Consider the following 18,752-nt stretch of genomic DNA (forward strand, 5'->3'; position numbering starts at 1 on the left):
CATTGATACATTTTACCAAATGCTTTCGTTTCATTTTCTATTTTTTTCTGGATTTATCCAATGTTCATTGATTGTAACAATTGTCTTATTATTCACATCTGATTTTTCCATTATAAATACTTATATTGATTCAATGATCATTTATTGATGCATTTTGGATAGTCTGATTGCATTTTATTTACCCTGAATTTGTATTTTTTTTAATGCTACATTGTACTTTTAAACGCCCAGTTTGACAATGCTTGGCATTGTCATAAAACATCATTAGCGGGGCAACTAAATCCACACAAGTCAATTCCATTCTGTTGATGGGTGCATGCGCCGTATTACCGCGCGCGTGTGCGCGCGTGCGTGTACTCGCGTGAGTGTGCGTGTGTGTTATCACTACCGCCGCCTGGCCTCCCGTGGTCATCAGTATCCCGGCTTCCGTGTTGACTTTAGGCCTCAAGATCAATAGCGGCAATATGTCAGCACTCCACTGTCTGATCGCAAATTACACGCCCTTTTAGCCACACGAGCGCTATGTACACGGGCACACACATTATTTCGTTCCCATCGCTTAAAAAAAGCACATTTGTTTCATCGCCATCAAAAATCATAAACAAATCAGTTCGTATATTTTCGAATAAGGTTATGAGATGTATGACGCCCAATGGTGACAAGATCCCCATAACAAAAATCATTCATATTTGTGTTGTATGTTGGAACATACACTGGAACACATGTTCAGCAATAAACAGATCAGGGAAATCTATTTTTTGTAGCATTTTGTTAAGATTGCAATTTATGTTACCTGAAATTGGTTTAAGTCCCCCACAACACTGAATACACAATACTCATTAGTTTTAAAGTTAGCCACAAATTCTAAAGCTTAATTTATGACTACCAAATATCAGTAGGTATGCAGATTGGGGTCTCTGCCGACACCAGGAATAAAATGTTTACTCACACACACAAATCATGTTAGTTTCTAATTTTGTCATAAATAATTAAAGCTTTAGTAGCACTGACAATAAGGTTATGAGTTTTTATGTCCCTAATGCGTAGCCCGATGCATGTTATTAACATTAGGAAAACCCAGAGTAATGATGGTTTCTGATTGGATCGCAAACATTAAGAATGCCCATTTTTTTTAGTCCTGTTTCTGTTTATATTGCGTGATGTATGACCCCCAAATGTGAGGGGGTAAACAGATTTTGGGTGATTCTAACTTTAGTATTTTCGCAATGATTGTGTGACATATGATGAACAAATAATGTATGCAATTATTTTGAACTAACCGAAGTGACCAAATTTGAAAAATAAATAAAACAGGTAGAACCCCCCCCTTCACTTTTACAACTTCTACAACCTCTAACAAAAAGGTTCTCTATTCTTTACTTTTTCACATTTTGCGGTAGAAATATTTCTGTACTAAAACTCCAAGGCTAGTTTTAAATTATAGAACTAAATAAAAAAGGGACATTGTTCAAGTACAAAACCTTGTTTTTAATTTTCTATGATCAAAACTGCAAAACATCTAGAAAAATATACAACAAATGTCCACAACGTTTGAAAATGGGAACATAAAAGAAAAGGAATATTCACATTTTCCCCATTATTGATAAAAGAACATTCATTTTTTTACTTGGTGGTATATAGCCATGTTCTATATGTTTTTGCAATTATCGTGACGCTTATTTTCTCGTTGCCGTTTCTTCTTCCTTTTTAAACGTCGCCGCAGTAGCCCGAGTCGTTGGATAGCTGCGAGTTGGAGCTGCGGTTGGACGAGGAGTTCCAGATGTCCAGGTTCATGTGCGGACCGAACGGGTTGAAGCTGGAGAACGGGACGCCACCCCCGACGCTCCCGCCGCACGCGGGTGCCTCCGCCGACTCCCGGGTGTAGGGCGAGTGCGGAGGTGTGACGGGTGACATGGGCGCCGAGCGCTCGTGCTGCAGGTGGCCGTTGTGATGGTAGGGGGCGCTCTGCGGCGTCCAGATGGAGCCAAACAGGCTGGACATGGGCGAAAGACTGCGGGTGCCTGAGAAGAAAGGCTGACCAAAGATAGATTGTTACTTAAAACAGGTAAAAAAAAAAAAAAACAACATATTCACTATGATTAGATGATAGCAAATTGTTTGGTCAGAGCAATTTTTAGTAAGGCCCAATCAATTATGAATGCATGACTAAAATCGAAATAACGGTTAATGAGACAATTCAATTAAAATAATCTATAATCAACATATTATTGCCTAATTGCAAAGCTTGTCAGTCACCTTGGTGCCCACGCAAGCAGCAGAGTCCCACGTGGAGGGGGATTCTGGGGCGTGTTGCTCGCTCCAGCTTGCCTGACTGGCGGGGGGAACGCCGTGGCACTCCTGATGGGGAAATCCCGCCGGGAACGCCGCATTTCCTGCCAGACCGTCACAAGCACACGCAACATAAATGAGGAATGGCGCTCATTGACGGGCGCGCATGAGGTGGAATGTGAAGGCTTGCGTACCAATGTAGTTGCCTTCCTCGCTGTAGGCGTAGGGATTACTGCAGTGGTTGTTGCCACTTCTCCATGCAAACCTGCACGAATAAACACAAACATTATTCTAACAAAAAGCACATTATAGATTTCTTTTCCCAATATCTGTGCATTATTATCTAACAGTTTTATTCTCGAGCAGTTGGGTTTTTCTACTGATTTTATGCTACATAAAAGATTAATTTGTGGTTTCATCTAATGCTTTTTCCAAATATTTGTGCATTTAACTATCTAATATTTGGTATTTTATTTTTAAGTTGACTGATATTCCCTAATATTTGTGTATTTCTTATTTGTAAATGGTTTTGTCTTATAGGTTGGTATTTGTGTAATAATTTCTTCTTAATATTTGTGCATTTTTCATCTTATGTGTATTTTTCTAAATATTTTGTATTTATGTTTTAGTCAGATTTTCCACCCCGAAATTCTCATTTTTAAATAGGTCTATTATTTTCCATATTAGTTTTTTATCTAATATTTTTTCCAAATATTTGCGAACTTTTTGTTTTGTATTTTTCCAGCTAATTTCCATTACTTAGTATTATTTGAGGCATATTTGGATATTTTAATACACTTTTTACAAGCAAAAGAAAAATAAAACATTTTTTTCCCCTCAGAATAAAATTTTTGATATTTTTTGTCCAATTCTTTTTCCAATTATTTCTGCATTAATTTGTGAAATAATTTGTATTTTTTACATTTGATATTGCTTAATACTTGTTATTTCTTACCTACCATTTACATAGTTTTACATAATAGCTGTGTATTTGTAAAAAGATTTCATCCCAATATTTGTGCATTTTTCATCTTATAGCTTTGTATTCTTTTTAACTAATTTGTATTTCTTATATTTTAGTCAGATTGTTTTTCTGAAATTCTTAAATATTTCGTTTTTGTGTTCATTATTCAAATATATTTTATTTATTTTAATTTTTCACCTAATATTTTCCCCTGATACTAATTGAGGCATATTTTGATAACATTCCTGTCATATTTGTTTGTATATATTTTCCTCAAATTTGTTAAGATGTACTTTTTGGGTAATACTTTTTTCAAGATTTGTGCACTGGTTCTCCCAAAAGTTGTTGGGATGCCATCATACCCGTTATACGGCCTGGGCGAGGTTGTCTGCGGGATGAAGGGTAGTGCGTCGGCGGTCGTTGTATTGTACCGGAACTCGTTGGTGAGCGGCACCGAGGGCGCTGACCACGTCTCTTCGGGCAGGAAGTGACCCGTCAGGTCTGCAGGTTGCCAGAAAAAAACAAACAAACAAAAAAACAACAAGTCAGCATAAAAAGCTTTTCACATCCTGGATGTTCTGGATTTGTGGGGGGCGCGGTTACCAGTGGTTCGCTCCACCCCTGCGGCAACAGCGGCAAAGCTCGGGGCGAAGCTGGACACGGCAGGATCGTGACTTTGGCACTGCTCTTTGCGGTACGTACTGCTGGATGGAACATGCGGTTACAAGTTTAATGAGAAAAGCATGAGGAGTGATTTCAAGTGTGAGGAGGAGTGAGAAATTACTTGAGGGGTTTGCAGCTGGCGTTTGCAGGCTGGTAGGCGTCTCGCTCTGCTGTGTATATGCTATACTGCATGGGGTCCCCTGGGGAAAAAGAAAAGCAGATTGTAAGACATTGGAACTTGAAAAGGAAATGACACAGCAAGTGGAAATCTACCGTCACACTAAACATCAAACAAAGAGAAATTCACGTTAGTTTAAAACAATCAAACAATTGTGCCTGAGGAAGCCCCTTCCACCCTCCGCATCTGCAATTCTAACATATGATACAAATTGCATTCACATCGGTTAGCATCAATAGTTGTATTGTATGGTAAAAGTGGATATTTGAACACAAATGTACTGTATTAACTGGAATATTCAGTACTGCCTCCTAGTGGCCAAGACGAGCACACCAGAAGGAGCAGCACAATGAACTGGATAGCATCATTACATCGTGATGCATGAATTGTTTAATTCTTTACTGTTTTTAATTATGTTGTTACTCTATGTTTTGATACTCAAGTACATTATTATCCATCCATTATCTGTTCCGGTTCTCCTCACGAGGGTCGCAGGGGTGCTGGAGCCTATTCCAGCTGTCTTCAGGCAGTAGACGGGATACACTCTAAACTGGTTGCCAGCCAATCACGGGGCACACAAAGACAAACAACCATCCGTGCTCACAATTACACCAAGGGACAATTTAAAGTGTTCAATCAACCTACTAAGCATGTTTTTGGAATGTGGGAGGAAACCAGAGAAAGCCACGCATGCACGGGGAGAACATGAAAACTCCACACAGGATGGCTAGAGCCAGAATCGAACCCTGCACCTTTGAACTGTGAGGCGGGCGTGCTAATTAGTCGGCCACCGTGTGAAACACGAGTTGTATTTATCACACTCTTCCTCACACAGCTATGCAGGGTTTAGATAAACAACTGCAGATGGACTAAGTGAGATGTATTTGTCAGAGTAGCAACATTTATACTTCTCGCAATGACATGCCCGTTAACTATGGAAAAATTGTTACTTCAATTTAGACTTGAAGCAAAAGGATCCAGTGTTAGTGTTAGTACTTTTTCTGGATGAGGTAGCGCAGGTGTGTCTGGCTTCCTTGTCGCCCTCCACACTGCTGGCGCTGCTCCAGCTGCCCCAGCTCCCCCTGCTGGCCCGCACGCTGCCCGACGAGCTGCCCGAGTCTGAACCGGACTCGCACACGCGCCGCTCGGCCACGGACTTTCTTCGACTGCGGGCGGGACACGTGTTTGCTAGAATCCAAAAGGAACAGCCGGCAGGGTTTAGAAATTAAACGTCCATCCTCGGATAAAGGCCAGCATGTGATAGAGGAAGTTTGCCCACCATTCTGTCGGACGACGACGTCGGCACGCAGTCCTGGTTTGGGCGTATCCGCCACTTGAGCGTTGCAGGAACGGCTCTTATTGCGGGACACCGCCAGGTTGCGGTCTGCCGCGCTCCAGTCGGGTTCTCGCGCCCTCTCTGGAAGCAGCAGAACTTTCTGCTCAGGAACGCTGAATGTGGGTAGGCGGGTAACAAGCAAGATTTTTTAGACAGGAGCGTGGGGGCGTGATAACAGAAAGAAGGAACAAAAACGACCATGTCCTACCTTGAGACACTTTCCGTCTTCCGGCGACTTTTCTTGCCCTTATTATTATTATTACTATTACTAATACTGCTGCTGGCGCTGCTTGTGTCTACAATTGCTGCCTTTTTCTTCGTCCCTTTGCCGTCTTCCCTTAACTGCAACAGAAATCAATGTTAGGATTGGAACTGTAGAGCAGCATTCAAAATGATCAATTCTCCATTCGAAATTATTTTCATTGTAATAGCTTTGTATTGTTCCATATTTTTGATTTAAAGAAAAAATAGCCAAATATTTGATTTGTTTTTATTTTTGGTATTTTCTAACATATTTGGATTGTTACCATTTTGGTATACAGTGGTGATACGAGTTAAATTCATTCTGTGATAAATAATTACACACAACTACAAAGTTATTGTCCCACTTCGCATGAACTGAATTACTATCATGCTGCTTGCCCGCCTTGGCAGCTTGGGGGCAGTTTAAGACAGACACAAACACTGTACATGAATGTCTAGATTTCTCAGCTGGTTCGTCTCCTCGTAGAGGACAAAGAATACGTGGCTCACTATTGTTATATTCAATGTCGAATGTGTTACTCCAGTGTTTGTGTTTAAAAATCACTGAGAAAGGGTTATATGGCTGCCAGGATGGCCAAGTGGTCTAAGGCGCCGCATTCAGGACCCAGTCTCCCCAGGAGGCCTGGGTTCGAATCTCGAATTTCCCCATTGTGGGACTAATAAAGGGCATCTTATCTTATCTTATATACAGAGGGTTGTAAAATTATTCATACCCGTATGCAGCACTTAATTACTTGGACAAAGGAAAAGTGTGTTTCATCTGTTTGCATGAAATGAAATAGCACAAACACAACAGTCATCACTGTTTTTGTTCATAAGTAGGGCTGCATGATAAATCAAAATCTAATCGACATCGAGGTTTGACGTAGTGCGATTATGTATTCGCAAGACAGTGAGGTTTTGTATTTTTTCCTCTCTCCCCCAACCTGTGGCGTTTAAGATACAGATGAATTAGCCAACCAGAATTGTCGATGCTCGGGTCTTAATAGCGCTGGCCAATCAGTCTTGTTGGCTAACACGCCTTAGTCTGCGCTTTGGTGCCAACAGTCAGCGCAGTCCGACAATAACACACTACGAGTGCACCTCTGTTTTTTCTGTCATTGCCGTGTACCGAAGTGGATGAAATTGAAGTAACTTCTGCCGCCACAGAAGAGGCGAGGGAGATGATCGTGCAATAGACGGGCGGTCCGTCTATTATTTGGACGTACAGCAGATTCAACAAAACTGAACCGCATCAAAAAAAAAAAAAGCATCAGATCCAGAGGCAACACGACCAATGTATTTCAACGTTTAAAACAGCACCACCATTTGAGTATAAAGCCTGTCAAACAGATTCGAAATTAACAGATGAACCTGTGTTGGATATATATATATATATATATATATATATATATAGCTTTGTCCATCTCTTTGCTTCTCTTGAACTTTCTTTCTGAGGTCTTTGGACATCATGACTGTTGTCTGCTGACAATCATGGGATGACTGTGGACACTGGACAGGTGATTACTGGGCACAATTTATAAGGAGCAATCAAGCCTATACAAGTTACAGGTGACTAAATGCAGCCTAGTGACACTGTGATGCAATACTTTATGGTGTCCAATAGGGGCGTAACGGTTTTTGTATTCGTCACGTACTGTCTCGGTACGGGCTTCACGGTTTGGTGCATGTGGTCATACTACGAATACGTCTGAGGGGGGTAAAAAAAAGTTAACGCCTGAGATGATGCAACCGCCACATTTGTTGTTAGAAGAAGAAATAGATCAAAACCACTGAAGAAGAAAAGTGGCAAGTGCGCGTGAAAACATGGAGCTAGAGGAGCCGTCAACCACGTACAAAAATCAGCCGTGGTTCGAATATTTCGGTTTCCCAGGTGATTACAACGGCGAAGGAGTAGGAGTGGTGAATTGAACGAGAGGAACTGCGTGTCGGCGTTGTTCAACCTCCGTGCGATATGTTGCAGCTTATAGTTCCAAAATGCTAACACATGCAAGATGGCATCACCCCGATATGCCAGTTACCGGGGGTAGAAAAAAAGTAACCCGCCCAACACCAACAACGTATCCTCGCTGCTTTCAAGCAGTCTGGAGAAGTGAAAGCAGACAGCTAAACAAATGACGGGGAGCAATCGACATATACATAGCAACAACTATGCGCCCATCAGTCTACCCATACATCAAAGGGTGTTTACTTGTTTATTTTTTTTAATTATTATGAACAACCTGAGGTTTTTTGTGCTTTCACAACAGGGAATGTTTTTTTTGTTTCATAGCAAATTGAATAGGAACTTGCCATCTGTTAAAACTAACTAAAAAAAAATGGTCTTATGTTTTTGAGACTTTTTGTTGTTATTTGCTGTACTGAACCGTGACCCCCATACCGAACCGTGACTTTTGTGAACTGTGACACTCCTAGTGTGCAACCATTTTCAACTCAAAATAAGTTGGGTGCAATGGCGTGAATACTTTTGCATCAATGGAATACATCCATCCATCAATTATTTGTACCGCTTCTCCTCACTAGGGTCGCGGCGGGTGCTGGAGCCTATACCAGATTATCTTCGGGCAGTAGGCGGAGGACACCCTGAACTGGTTGCCAGCCAATTGCGGGGCACACAGAGACGAACAACCATCCGCACTCACACTCATACCTAGGGGTAACTTAGAGTGTCCAATCAACCTGCCATGCATGTTTTTGGAATGTGGGAGGAAACTGGAGTACCTGGAGGAAACCTACGCAAGCACGGGGAGAACATGCAAACTCCACACTGGATGGGACCCACAACCAATGCTGTCTCTCACTGCGAGGCCATCGTGCAAAGCAGTCGGGCCACGGTGCCGCCCCAATGAAATACAGATTTACGCAATCCATCTGAAGTTGAAGCATTCTTATGAACAAAAACAGGGACCTATCCTTTGTTTCGTTCATTCTGTGCTGAGAACTTGATCATTGCTCATTGGTATGAATACTTTTGAAACCCACTGTGTGTGTATTCCATTGTGTGTTAGCATGACCATTGAGCTAGCAGGCTAAAAACTAAGCTATGAGATTTGTTTAACTATACAAAGTGTAATTTGAGAGCGGCATTAAAAAACTACATTGGTCACGAGTTTCTAAAGTGTTACTCATTGTGAAGTTCACTGCCACCATAAAGTCATTATATTTCAAGTCTGTGCTTGCAAGTCAAAGCAATTTTTTTTTTTGATTCATTTTTTTTTTTTTAAATCACTCAGTCACTGTAGTAGAATATTTATTCTTGATATCGGTGCTTTTTTTTTTTCTTTTCATTTTTTGATTTTAAATATATATGATTAAGCGTTCGGTTTATGTTTAATATTGTTTTGGAATTTTATTGATGAAGAGACAAATTAGTTAGCATTTTTTTACACGCATCACATAATTTAATAATACTGATTTTAAGATAAATAATAATGTCTTATTTTTGTTTTCAGTTGTTCCCATTTTTTAATCTAAATATTTTCTTAAGTGTCATTTGTTAAAATACAATTGTATTTCTGTTGAATATTTTGTATCTTAGTTTCATCACATATTTTGCAAAAGTATGAAAACATTTTCCAATATACTTTTCCAAAATGTGCATTTTTATCTACTATTTCTCTAATATTTGTTTATTTTTACTCCAATATTTATAGCTCTATTTATTTCCAATATTAATATATCTCCAATATATTCCAATATTAGTTTGTCATGCATGCTAAACATGTTTGTTTTGTGGTGTTTTTCTTTTTACAACTTTTTCCCCACGACTTTGAGCAATATTGCCATGGCTCATGTTAAGACAAAGCAAATATAAATAAAGTGTAGCCCATTCCATTGAGCAAAACCAAAGAGCTGGTGGAGATGTGCTGACCTGTAGCTCAGCACTGGGCACCACGGCGGGTTCGTAGGGTCCGCCGTGAGTCATCTCCACCGGTTTGCACAGCAGCAGGCCCGGTCTTGGTCCGGGACTGAGCGTGACGTTCTGCGGGAAGCCAGCAGGAATTTCCACGGGAAACATAACTGCTGCTGGCACGCTATCATCGGCTTTAAAGTCCGACGACGCCTTTTTAGCCATCTCGCTGATGAACGATGGTTCGTTGTTGTTGTTGCATACTTCAGGGTCCAGTGTCAGGGGCAGTTCGGGTACCAGTTCCTCATGATCCTCATGCTCTTCGTCCATGGGTGCCGCCGGCGCAGTGGGCGCGCTGGGCTTGTACTTGCTGTAGTACAGGGACACCTTGTGTTTCTTCTGGGGCTGCGATGAGGCACCGGAGGAGCTCTTCTTGGACGACTGTGGACGATGAGCGGGCCTGTTGGACAGTGCCGGGGAGCCACGACCCTTTCCTTTATCCGAGGTGTGGCAGGTGTCCACGTAGCTCTTACAACTGCCCTTGGGTTTACTTGTGAAGGGATGAAAGGAGGGAGTCAAAACTTAAGTATGTAAAAACAACAGACGTTCTACAAAAGCAAGAGCAAAAAATAAAGCATACTTGACGCCGTTAGGGGTGATGTTGTTGACGGGGCCATTGTCCCGGGACATGTTTGAGTTGTGGTTGCTGCGGATGGCGGGCATGGAAAACTCGCTGAGGATATATTGCGCCTGATGGAAGGCCATCAAGCAGACGCCGAACAAGGAGAAGCTGGAAAGATACAACAAAAGAGAGAAAAGAAAAGAAAAGTTTCTTTGTTTGTATATTTTTTCCTTATGTATATATTATAACCCAAATTATTTATTTTTTTGAAGATATAATAATTTCTTTGGCAGTATTTGTACATTTCTCTCCTTTTTGTCTTAAATTATTTTTCTACTTTGTCATATTTATCTCCAAAATGTACAGTTCTCATCTTATAATTTCACAATTTTTATACAAATATTTTTCAAATATTTCCTCCTTTTTCTAATGCTTCTGACGCATTCAGATATTCTTCATTATGTGACATTTAGTACGGTACAATGCTCCAACATGGAAAATAGAATTGAAATATAACACTCACCACACATGCAGTAAAAAAAACAAAAAAACAAAACAAAAACAAAAACAAGACTTTGGCCGTTGGAACTGACCAGGTGAAGACAAGTGTGACCACCCAGAAGGATTCCTCCCAGCTGGGGCCCGGCACAACCTGGGCGCACAGGGGCAACATGTGGTGGGGCAGCGTTACGTTGAGGGTGAATGGGAAGGTGGTGCCGCGTGACGTCACCAGCACCAGGTCGCGGATCACCCAAGACGACGTGAAGTCCGGCGTGAACCTGGAGGGGAGCAATTAAACAAAATAAAAGGTTTGTTATGTTGTTTCCCATTTGCTTTTGCTTGACTAGATAGACATCTGGCAACCAGAAATTAGGACTATGGATTGATTCCAGTTTGTCATTTGTCACCTCCTTGCACGAACAACATGGTGAACAAAAAGGTGCTAATCTAAAAGAAAAACAACCAATTTAGAATTTGGTCACAATATTAAGCAACCTTTTCTACCCATTTCTCAAAAAGATTGAGATTAATTCCGGCTAATGCTATGCTATGGGGAGGCATAAATAAAATGTTGCATTTCCTATGCAGGTCACCCGATTTGAAAGTCCACACCCACAAAGTACAGATTTAAATGAGCAGTTAAAGCACACCTTGTTTGTTTCAAATCCATTGTGGTGGTTTTTGTTTACAGCCAAAAAGTTGACCAGCCAAGTGAATTCATAGACTTGTTTCTAAAGACATAACACCAATTTAAGGATAAATGTTGAAAAAGTGTGAAGACAGAGTTCGTTGTCAGTTTTCTGCAATTTTGGATTGTGGCTAAAATAGCTATCTGTGAGACACTTTGGCAAAAAAAAAAGATTTGAGGCCAAATCGCCCACCCATACCCCAAAGTGGTGTCCAGGTGGGGGGGAAAAAAAAAAAAAAAAGAAACTGTGAAGCCACAGCCAATACGACTTACGCTACTGTGATTTCTGAAGAGCCGTTGTGGTCAAGGCTGAAGGAGCGACACTGCAGTACCTCGAAACCGAAGCCCTGACACTTGTAACCGTTGACGTTCATGGATGTGACCGTGAGTGGCAGCTCGCCGGCGTTCTCCACCTTGAAGCTTTTGCGTATGGCAAAGAGCGGCTTGTTGTTGCCCAGCAGGCCTGCTAGAAATGTGATTAAACAAATGTTTTTAGCCATTTTCTAATATTTATGATTTAAAAAAAAACAAAACAAAGCCCTCACCATCTCTGCACTCCATCAGCGTGGACTGAGGAACGTTGAAGCGCAAAGAAGCCCCCGGACCGGGCAGCTTGCCCCCAACTCTCAGCAACTCTTTGGCCCCGTGGCCCTTCACCGTTACCATGTCAAACACAGTCAGATTGTTCCTGAAAATGTACACAAATTACATTCACTAAGACTTGATTAAAGGACATTTTTGACCTCTCATTCTATATATTGGACCATCCAAAGTGGACAAAATAAGGCAGTTTCAAACCAAAATGGCAGACTTGCTGTGTCTTTGAGGGTCTACTAACGATAAGAGACATCTACCAAACTTTAGGTCAGAAAAGTGGAAACAGGTGTTAAAAGTTCAAAATGCAACAATAAAGCAAAATGGCAGACTTGATCTGTCTTTTTAGGCACTGCATGGTGAAAATTTTGTGGGTGACATGATTCACATACCTAGGAAACTTCATGTTGCTATGTCAAACTGCAATGAGGGGGGATTTCTTTGAGGGAATTTAGAGGGAGCTAAAGAGCCAAAACGGCACCATTCCGTCCGAGTTGTGGGCATGTGTTGTAGAAACCTCCGATACTGAATTCGTAATAAATTCTGGAGGTCGCTACAGAGTCGGAATGTCTCCTTCAAAGCAAAACAGCAGACTTGCTCTGTTTTTCCAGGATTGGCCCATAACACATTTTTGTGGGTCTACCAAATGTCATGCGGCAAAGTAAAACTGCCTTTACACACAAGATATAATTTCTTAAATGTAAGCAAAATTTGTTTATTTTGTTAAGGTCGCTTTGTTATATTTGCTTCAAATAAAATTGTCAAACAAGATCATTCTGCTTGTTTAAAGACAGGTATTACTTAATTATCTTAGTTGTACTTAGTCTTGGCATTGAGTATTAATAGCTTGTTTTAAGTATTGTGAGGCTTAAAACAAACTTTCAACATTTTAAGATGGCAGACCATCAATCAAAAGACCTGAATTGAACTTTCAAGTCAAATTTTCTTATTTTAGCATTTTGCATACTCTAATAATAAGATAAATGAAAAATAAAAGTATGAAAACAACCATACAGAACTGGTTCATCTCTATTTAGATGTCATGTTTTGTTACATTATTAACTTCTCATTTTTCCTATTTTAAGAAATCTTAGTTAACCAAATACAGGTGAACATTTAGTTAGTTCAAAATATTACAGCTGGAAAATTTTAAATATGACAAAAATAATAATAATTTCAAGACTGTGCTGGTCGATATGAGCCTGGTATTATTTTCCTAATTTTCAAAATCTTGTCAAGGAGTATTTTCTTGTTCTGTTGGCAGATAATTTTGCTTATTTTAACTATAATTTTTCTTAGTTTAATTTTTTTCTCAAAATTTCCAGGGGGCTTTTTGCAGTGCATGGGCCAACTTTTCAAAATGCCAATGTACCTGATGATTAGGATGGTGGTGGTGGGTTTGTGTTCGGATGGAGTAAACACGACGGCGACCTCCCGGGACTCCCACGGCTGTAGCAGCAGGCGCAGGACCCCCTCACCTCTCAGGGACTGAGCATCCTCACTCGCCTTAAAAACACGCAAGACGTTGCCATGGAATGCATTGAAAGCAAACAGGATTAATGTTGTTGTTTTTTTACTCACCTGGAGGGGTCCTTTCAACAGAGAGAACTCAGCAGTGGTGATGTTGACTGCCAGCGGACTTACGTTAAACCTGCAAAACAAAAACATCCACTACATCAAAACAAGGTGTAACCAAGAGGAATATTTGACCCCAAAAACTTTTAAGAAAAATGAAAAAAAAACTAAATGCTCCTCTACTGTACCATTTGGTGAGAAGGTCCAAAGCGCCAAGTGGGGAAGGATACAGTGAGAGAATCTGGATTTCCACAGAAACTACAGATGAGGAAGGGTTCTTCAGCAATAACGTTTTCACCTAAAAACACAAAGACGCACATTTAATATTTCAGCATTTTACGTTTAGATTACAGTGTCAATGGCGAGCGTTATGTCACTCACCTTGCTCTCCTTAATGGGCGTGGCACCAAAATCCAGAGGTGAAAATGTCTCCATGAGGAGTCTGGGCCAACTGGGAACATGTACACCGTAGTTAATGAAGCATGGTGAAAGGTTGATGAAGGTATTACAACCATTTGAGAGGCTAACAGCTTGTTCGACTTAAACGGCCCCCCAACACTAACGGGAGCAAGTGTGCGGGTCAACAACCGTCTTATAATTTTTGCAACCACTCCTATCGCCAGTTATGATCACTGACACCGCGCACAATAGAAATGAACCTATCTGGATTTTTTTTCTGTGAATAGACGGTATTCTATTGGCAGCTATTAGCTGAAATTTATCTAATTTACATATTTAACTGAATTATTGTTGTATTGCACTGGAGAGGGGAGCTCTCTAATCTCGTTGCATACTTGAGTACAATGACAATCAAGGGATTTCTGATTCCGATTCTGATTCTGAAAGACGCAATTATCAACATTGGACGGACACATAACTGTTACTGCTAATTCTGTCCACTGGATTTCGCAATGACGACCACTTAAATGACATTCTGAAAATGGTTGGTACTAAAGATTTGACACCTGTTATAGATGCACTGTGAAAGCTAAAAGATGCTGAGTTTCATGAGAAAATAAGTAAGCCTACTTCATATAAAATGTTGTGAGACCTTTGCACTGTGAAGAATAGATAGAGATAGATAAGAGTGTTGTTCACATCAATGCCTCCTGCAGGGATAAGAAATTAAATGTCAGTCAATGACTTTAGTTTGATTTGGTGAAAACTAGTTTATTTTCATGGAGTGCCACAACTTGAATGTATTTTTATGGATACATTCACAAGGTAGGCGGATAATGGCACCCTATTTCTGAAGTTTAGTTTGGATGGTGTAATGAATCAGTTGAGGTTGACAATATTCACAGACAGATGCAAACATTCATTTACATTTTAAATGAGATCCAGATCTCAGGTTGCTTTGTGAACGTTACATATATCTATCCACTTCTCTGCCTCACACACCAGCTCAGGCTCCTTCCCTGCCAGAGAGGTGACATTCCATGTCCCAAGAGCTAGTTTCTGTAGCCGGGGTTCAGAGCGCCAGGTTCCCTACCTTTTGCCGCTGCCCGGCTCACATGGCACACAACCCCTTTGGCCCCTCCCACAAGTGGTGAGCCCATGGGAAGGGGGTGAATGTGGCCACTGAACTAAACTGACTTTGACACCCCTGGTACGATTAGTGGAGACAATCACATAATTAAAAAAAGAGGCTATCCCGTTTTTATTGCACTCAAAATAAGCCACAAATCAGTTAAGTCATCATGTGGTGATATTATCAGTTATTGAGGCTGACCTGCAAGGCAGTTTGTTGTTGTGGCTCTGCCACCGGGAGAAGAGTTCGCTGGCCAGCTTGCTGTCCACCGTCCAAGACGAGTGAGAGAAGTCCGGGAGGAGCGTGCGCTGCCACTCTGAGCGACCTTTACGGGGGACAATTCAATGAATGTTGTAAGTAAGAGCACACTATTTAAAAGAGTTATTTTGACATCTCACCTGCTTCGGACAACTTTAGCGGGCACGTTTGTCCACACTCTTGCTCGGACTCAAACACCAAGTCTCCCTGCTGAGATAGACAAACGGGATGGGCAATATCGAACTTATCAAAGACACAATAGTTATTATTGTGTAATGGTTAAATTTGGATCCTATCAAAAATAGAAAAATTGTGTTTTCAGTTAGTCTGTTTGCAGCCATGTTATTAGAATAAGCAGTGCACACAAGTTGGATGTGCTTTGAACTGTGGAGAATTATTTAGGGCACATGGGTAAGAAACTAAGAAACTTTGTGCTCTTAAAAAACTTGAATTAAATGAAAATTGATGAATCACTCAGCCTTAAATTGTACAGGATACATCCCTTCCCCAGCCGCGAGCAGTTGGCAACAATAATTCTTTCCTACCATGGAAGGGTCGGCATGAAAGTAGAGAGGAACGCGCACGGCTGCGCCCAGTTTGGTATACAGGCCAAGTGTGAAGGAGTGGCTGGCCGGCAGTGCCCTTTTGAAGAGCTGCAAGGACAACACGGGCCAACAGCCCTGCGGCACAGACAACGGGCTGCGGAAGTTCACCACCTGGTAGGCAGAGCGTGACAGAAAAACTGCAGTCAACTATTCCAAGTCTGTTCCTTCACTATATCCTCTTCTTTAAGGGGGTGAGAACAGGCGCCAGGCAATACTTTAATGAGCAGTGTTAGGCAAGATGCTCTCAAAATGTAATATATTACATATTACATGTTACTTGTATGTGAAAGTAATACTTTCCCTTACATGTATTTTGTAAAGTAATGATTTAATTAGTTTTTTTAAAATCAGGGATAATTTATTAAATAAAGATTTTGACACTTTGAAAGGAAAATGTAAAATTTTCTACCATACTGTTGCTGATAAAGTTAACTCGTAATGAAGATATTTAACAACAGAGTGTGGGTGAAAATATTAAATGTTTCGATTCTAAGTTGGGAGATCATTATCTTTGACCAATCAGATTTTTTAATACAACTATTGGAACTGGTATTTTGTTCAGTAAATACATAATGCCAGACTGAAAACCATAAATCAAATTATCAATATAGTCAAATGAATTTACACACAAAAAATAGTGATGCATGAGATATAATTTATAATTCTAAAAAAAGAACAAAGGGCATGTGTAACTGTATTGATAGTCAAAACTGACATATATATAGATATGTATATCTCTCTATATCTATATATATATATATCTATATATCTATATATGAGTGGAGGACAGTCAAGGCCTTCTGTGCTGGTCTTCTTTTTCAATAAATAAATATATCTAAAATAAATAACTTCTCAGCCATTGAGGAGGCTGATTATCCTGTAAATACATATGAAACACTTGAACCAAAAGAGAGTTCAAGAGGACAAGTTGTTCAACTTTGCTGCGTTAAATTTGCAGGGAGTCATGATACTCTGATTGCGACGATTGCTTCACTTTGTATCTTACCCAGTAAATGAGGAGGTAAGTTGCACTTAGTTTCAAAATATTTTATGTATTTTGTGTTAAGGTCCCAAAATTTGTAACACGTTACCAGACACAGTAATTGTAATATTACAAAACATTTAGGGTAAGTCGTAAGATTACTACTGCCAAAATGTAATAAATTACTGTACTGCGATACAAAAGTAACGCAATACCCCCAACACAGTTAATGATTAAGCTCAAGTGTGTTCATGTGTAGCGGGTTAACAAAATATATTTTTTAAATATTGTTTCTCTCTACTACTCTTTTCAGCTATCATGTGTGGTAATGTATCCCTGTGATACATTGGCTGAATTTCTTTTTGGAACTAGCGTACCTTCATTGCCCCCTTCAGTTTGTGTGAGAGGCTGGCGCTCGTCACAGTGAGTGGCAGGGTGAATGGGTTGTTCAACCACAATTGCGCCTGTTCTGTCGTTTTTTGTTTGACTTGGAAAAGGCTGGAGAGGTCCTCCGTGCGCCACCTACAGGTAGATAGGAAGTACAGATATATTAGCAGCCCTGTTGATTTCCATTGTGCAAGGTGGCAGTTTTCGGGAATAAGTGGGGAGTCAAGCCACTGCACTAAATAGTGATCAAACATTGCCGCTTCGTACGAGTCCGTGTATGTTTGAGCATTTTATGACTTCATCATTTCAGAAAGCTTTTCTTAGTTCTATTATGCAAGGTGGTGGTTATTGTGAATAAATAAACACCAAATCACAGGATTAAAAGATCATATCAGTGTGTTTTTAGAACATCTGAACAGCATATTTAAGGTTGCGGTGATACTTTTGAGGATAATTAGGGTTTGAAAAACAATTGAAAACTTATTGAAGGCTCTCATGGAATTTATCAAATTGTAAAATGTGACATAATTACCTGTGTGTGATATGTAATCCAGCCAGGTTGTGGGTCATCTGGTTGCCTAGAACCTTTAAACTGATATGACTAACACATTTGCTTCCTTGACCCGGCACAGAACCTGGAATCGCGCACAAACACAATGTGGTATAATAAACGGTGAACGAGAAATTATGGAGGCTTTCAAAGGAAAAGTTTACCTCTGCAGGTGAGGGTGGCCACTTCAGTGAAGTTTTTCGCTTCTGAACGCAGAAGAATTCGATTGACTTGCAGACTGCCGTCCACTTTGGACAACAACTGCATATCCTGGGTGGATTAAAAACACACCATCATACATACATTTCTATTTACAATAATTCCAAAATACAAACAACTCACATTAATGTAGAGCCTTTTGCTTCCGGAATTTTGCATATAAACTCCTATTTTTGGTTCTCCTGTAGCACAAATGACAAAACAGTACAAGAAAATTAGGTTAAAACAAAGTAAATCCAAATTAAAACAAATATTACTGTTCAAACAGACTCAACACACACACAAACACACACACTTAAACGAGTAAAGATGTGTGAAAGACCAACATAAAAGCCAGACCTTAGCGGGACCTAGATGTTATTATAAAAAAATTAATACAAATAAATAAGAAAAGAAAACAAGGTGTACCGCTACCTTTCTTCTAACACAATAGTGAATGTTGCAAATGTATGTAATATAAATTACCTTGTTTCAAATAATTGCTCGCGCATACGCATGTACAGCGTGGGGAAAACAAGGCAAGCCCACAGCAGCAACAATTGTTCATACTATCTAAGACGGATGAGGCCTACTTCAAAATTAAGTCATTCCAGCTACAGCAATACATCAGTGCCTTGGCACACTTATTTTGAAGTTGTTCCCAGCAGCATGTCGGGGGTAATGGCTGACTTGACTCGTTTTCCGAGTCACTGTTGC

The 18,752-nt window shown here is 40.3% G+C and overlaps 1 protein-coding gene across 3 annotated transcripts in view; it reads right to left on the bottom strand.

Moving 5' to 3' along the window:
• Nucleotides 1-1,464: 1,464 nt before the first annotated feature.
• tmem131l (transmembrane 131 like) overlaps nt 1,465-18,752 on the bottom strand; it is a 39,824-nt gene continuing 22,536 nt past the window's right edge. Inside the window, exons 10-34 of one of the 3 annotated variants that reach the window (XM_088303384.1) lie at nt 18,180-18,238; nt 18,002-18,107; nt 17,820-17,922; nt 17,278-17,422; nt 15,859-16,029; nt 15,454-15,523; nt 15,257-15,380; nt 13,906-13,975; nt 13,713-13,822; nt 13,531-13,600; nt 13,322-13,455; nt 11,901-12,043; nt 11,629-11,818; nt 10,760-10,945; nt 10,185-10,334; nt 9,566-10,094; nt 5,639-5,772; nt 5,374-5,543; nt 5,091-5,282; nt 4,038-4,116; nt 3,857-3,954; nt 3,616-3,754; nt 2,484-2,554; nt 2,257-2,393; nt 1,465-2,034 (exon numbers count right to left, since the gene is read on the bottom strand). In XM_088303384.1, the coding sequence (XP_088159510.1) occupies nt 1,708-2,034; nt 2,257-2,393; nt 2,484-2,554; nt 3,616-3,754; nt 3,857-3,954; nt 4,038-4,116; nt 5,091-5,282; nt 5,374-5,543; nt 5,639-5,772; nt 9,566-10,094; nt 10,185-10,334; nt 10,760-10,945; nt 11,629-11,818; nt 11,901-12,043; nt 13,322-13,455; nt 13,531-13,600; nt 13,713-13,822; nt 13,906-13,975; nt 15,257-15,380; nt 15,454-15,523; nt 15,859-16,029; nt 17,278-17,422; nt 17,820-17,922; nt 18,002-18,107; nt 18,180-18,238 (3,707 nt within the window). In that variant the 3' untranslated portion in view covers nt 1,465-1,707. Of the gene's footprint in view, nt 2,035-2,256; nt 2,394-2,483; nt 2,555-3,615; nt 3,755-3,856; nt 3,958-4,037; nt 4,117-5,090; nt 5,283-5,373; nt 5,544-5,638; nt 5,773-9,565; nt 10,095-10,184; nt 10,335-10,759; nt 10,946-11,628; nt 11,822-11,900; nt 12,044-13,321; nt 13,456-13,530; nt 13,601-13,712; nt 13,823-13,905; nt 13,976-15,256; nt 15,381-15,453; nt 15,524-15,858; nt 16,030-17,277; nt 17,423-17,819; nt 17,923-18,001; nt 18,108-18,179; nt 18,239-18,752 lie in introns of all 3 variants that reach the window. The other 2 variants (XM_088303383.1, XM_088303382.1) reach the window with 2 other exon arrangements.

This window comes from Idiotropiscis lumnitzeri, chromosome 8 (genome assembly GCF_059441095.1).
Source record: "Idiotropiscis lumnitzeri isolate Australia: NSW breed Sydney's pygmy pipehorse chromosome 8, RoL_Ilum_1.0, whole genome shotgun sequence".
NCBI lineage: Eukaryota > Metazoa > Chordata > Actinopteri > Syngnathiformes > Syngnathidae > Idiotropiscis > Idiotropiscis lumnitzeri.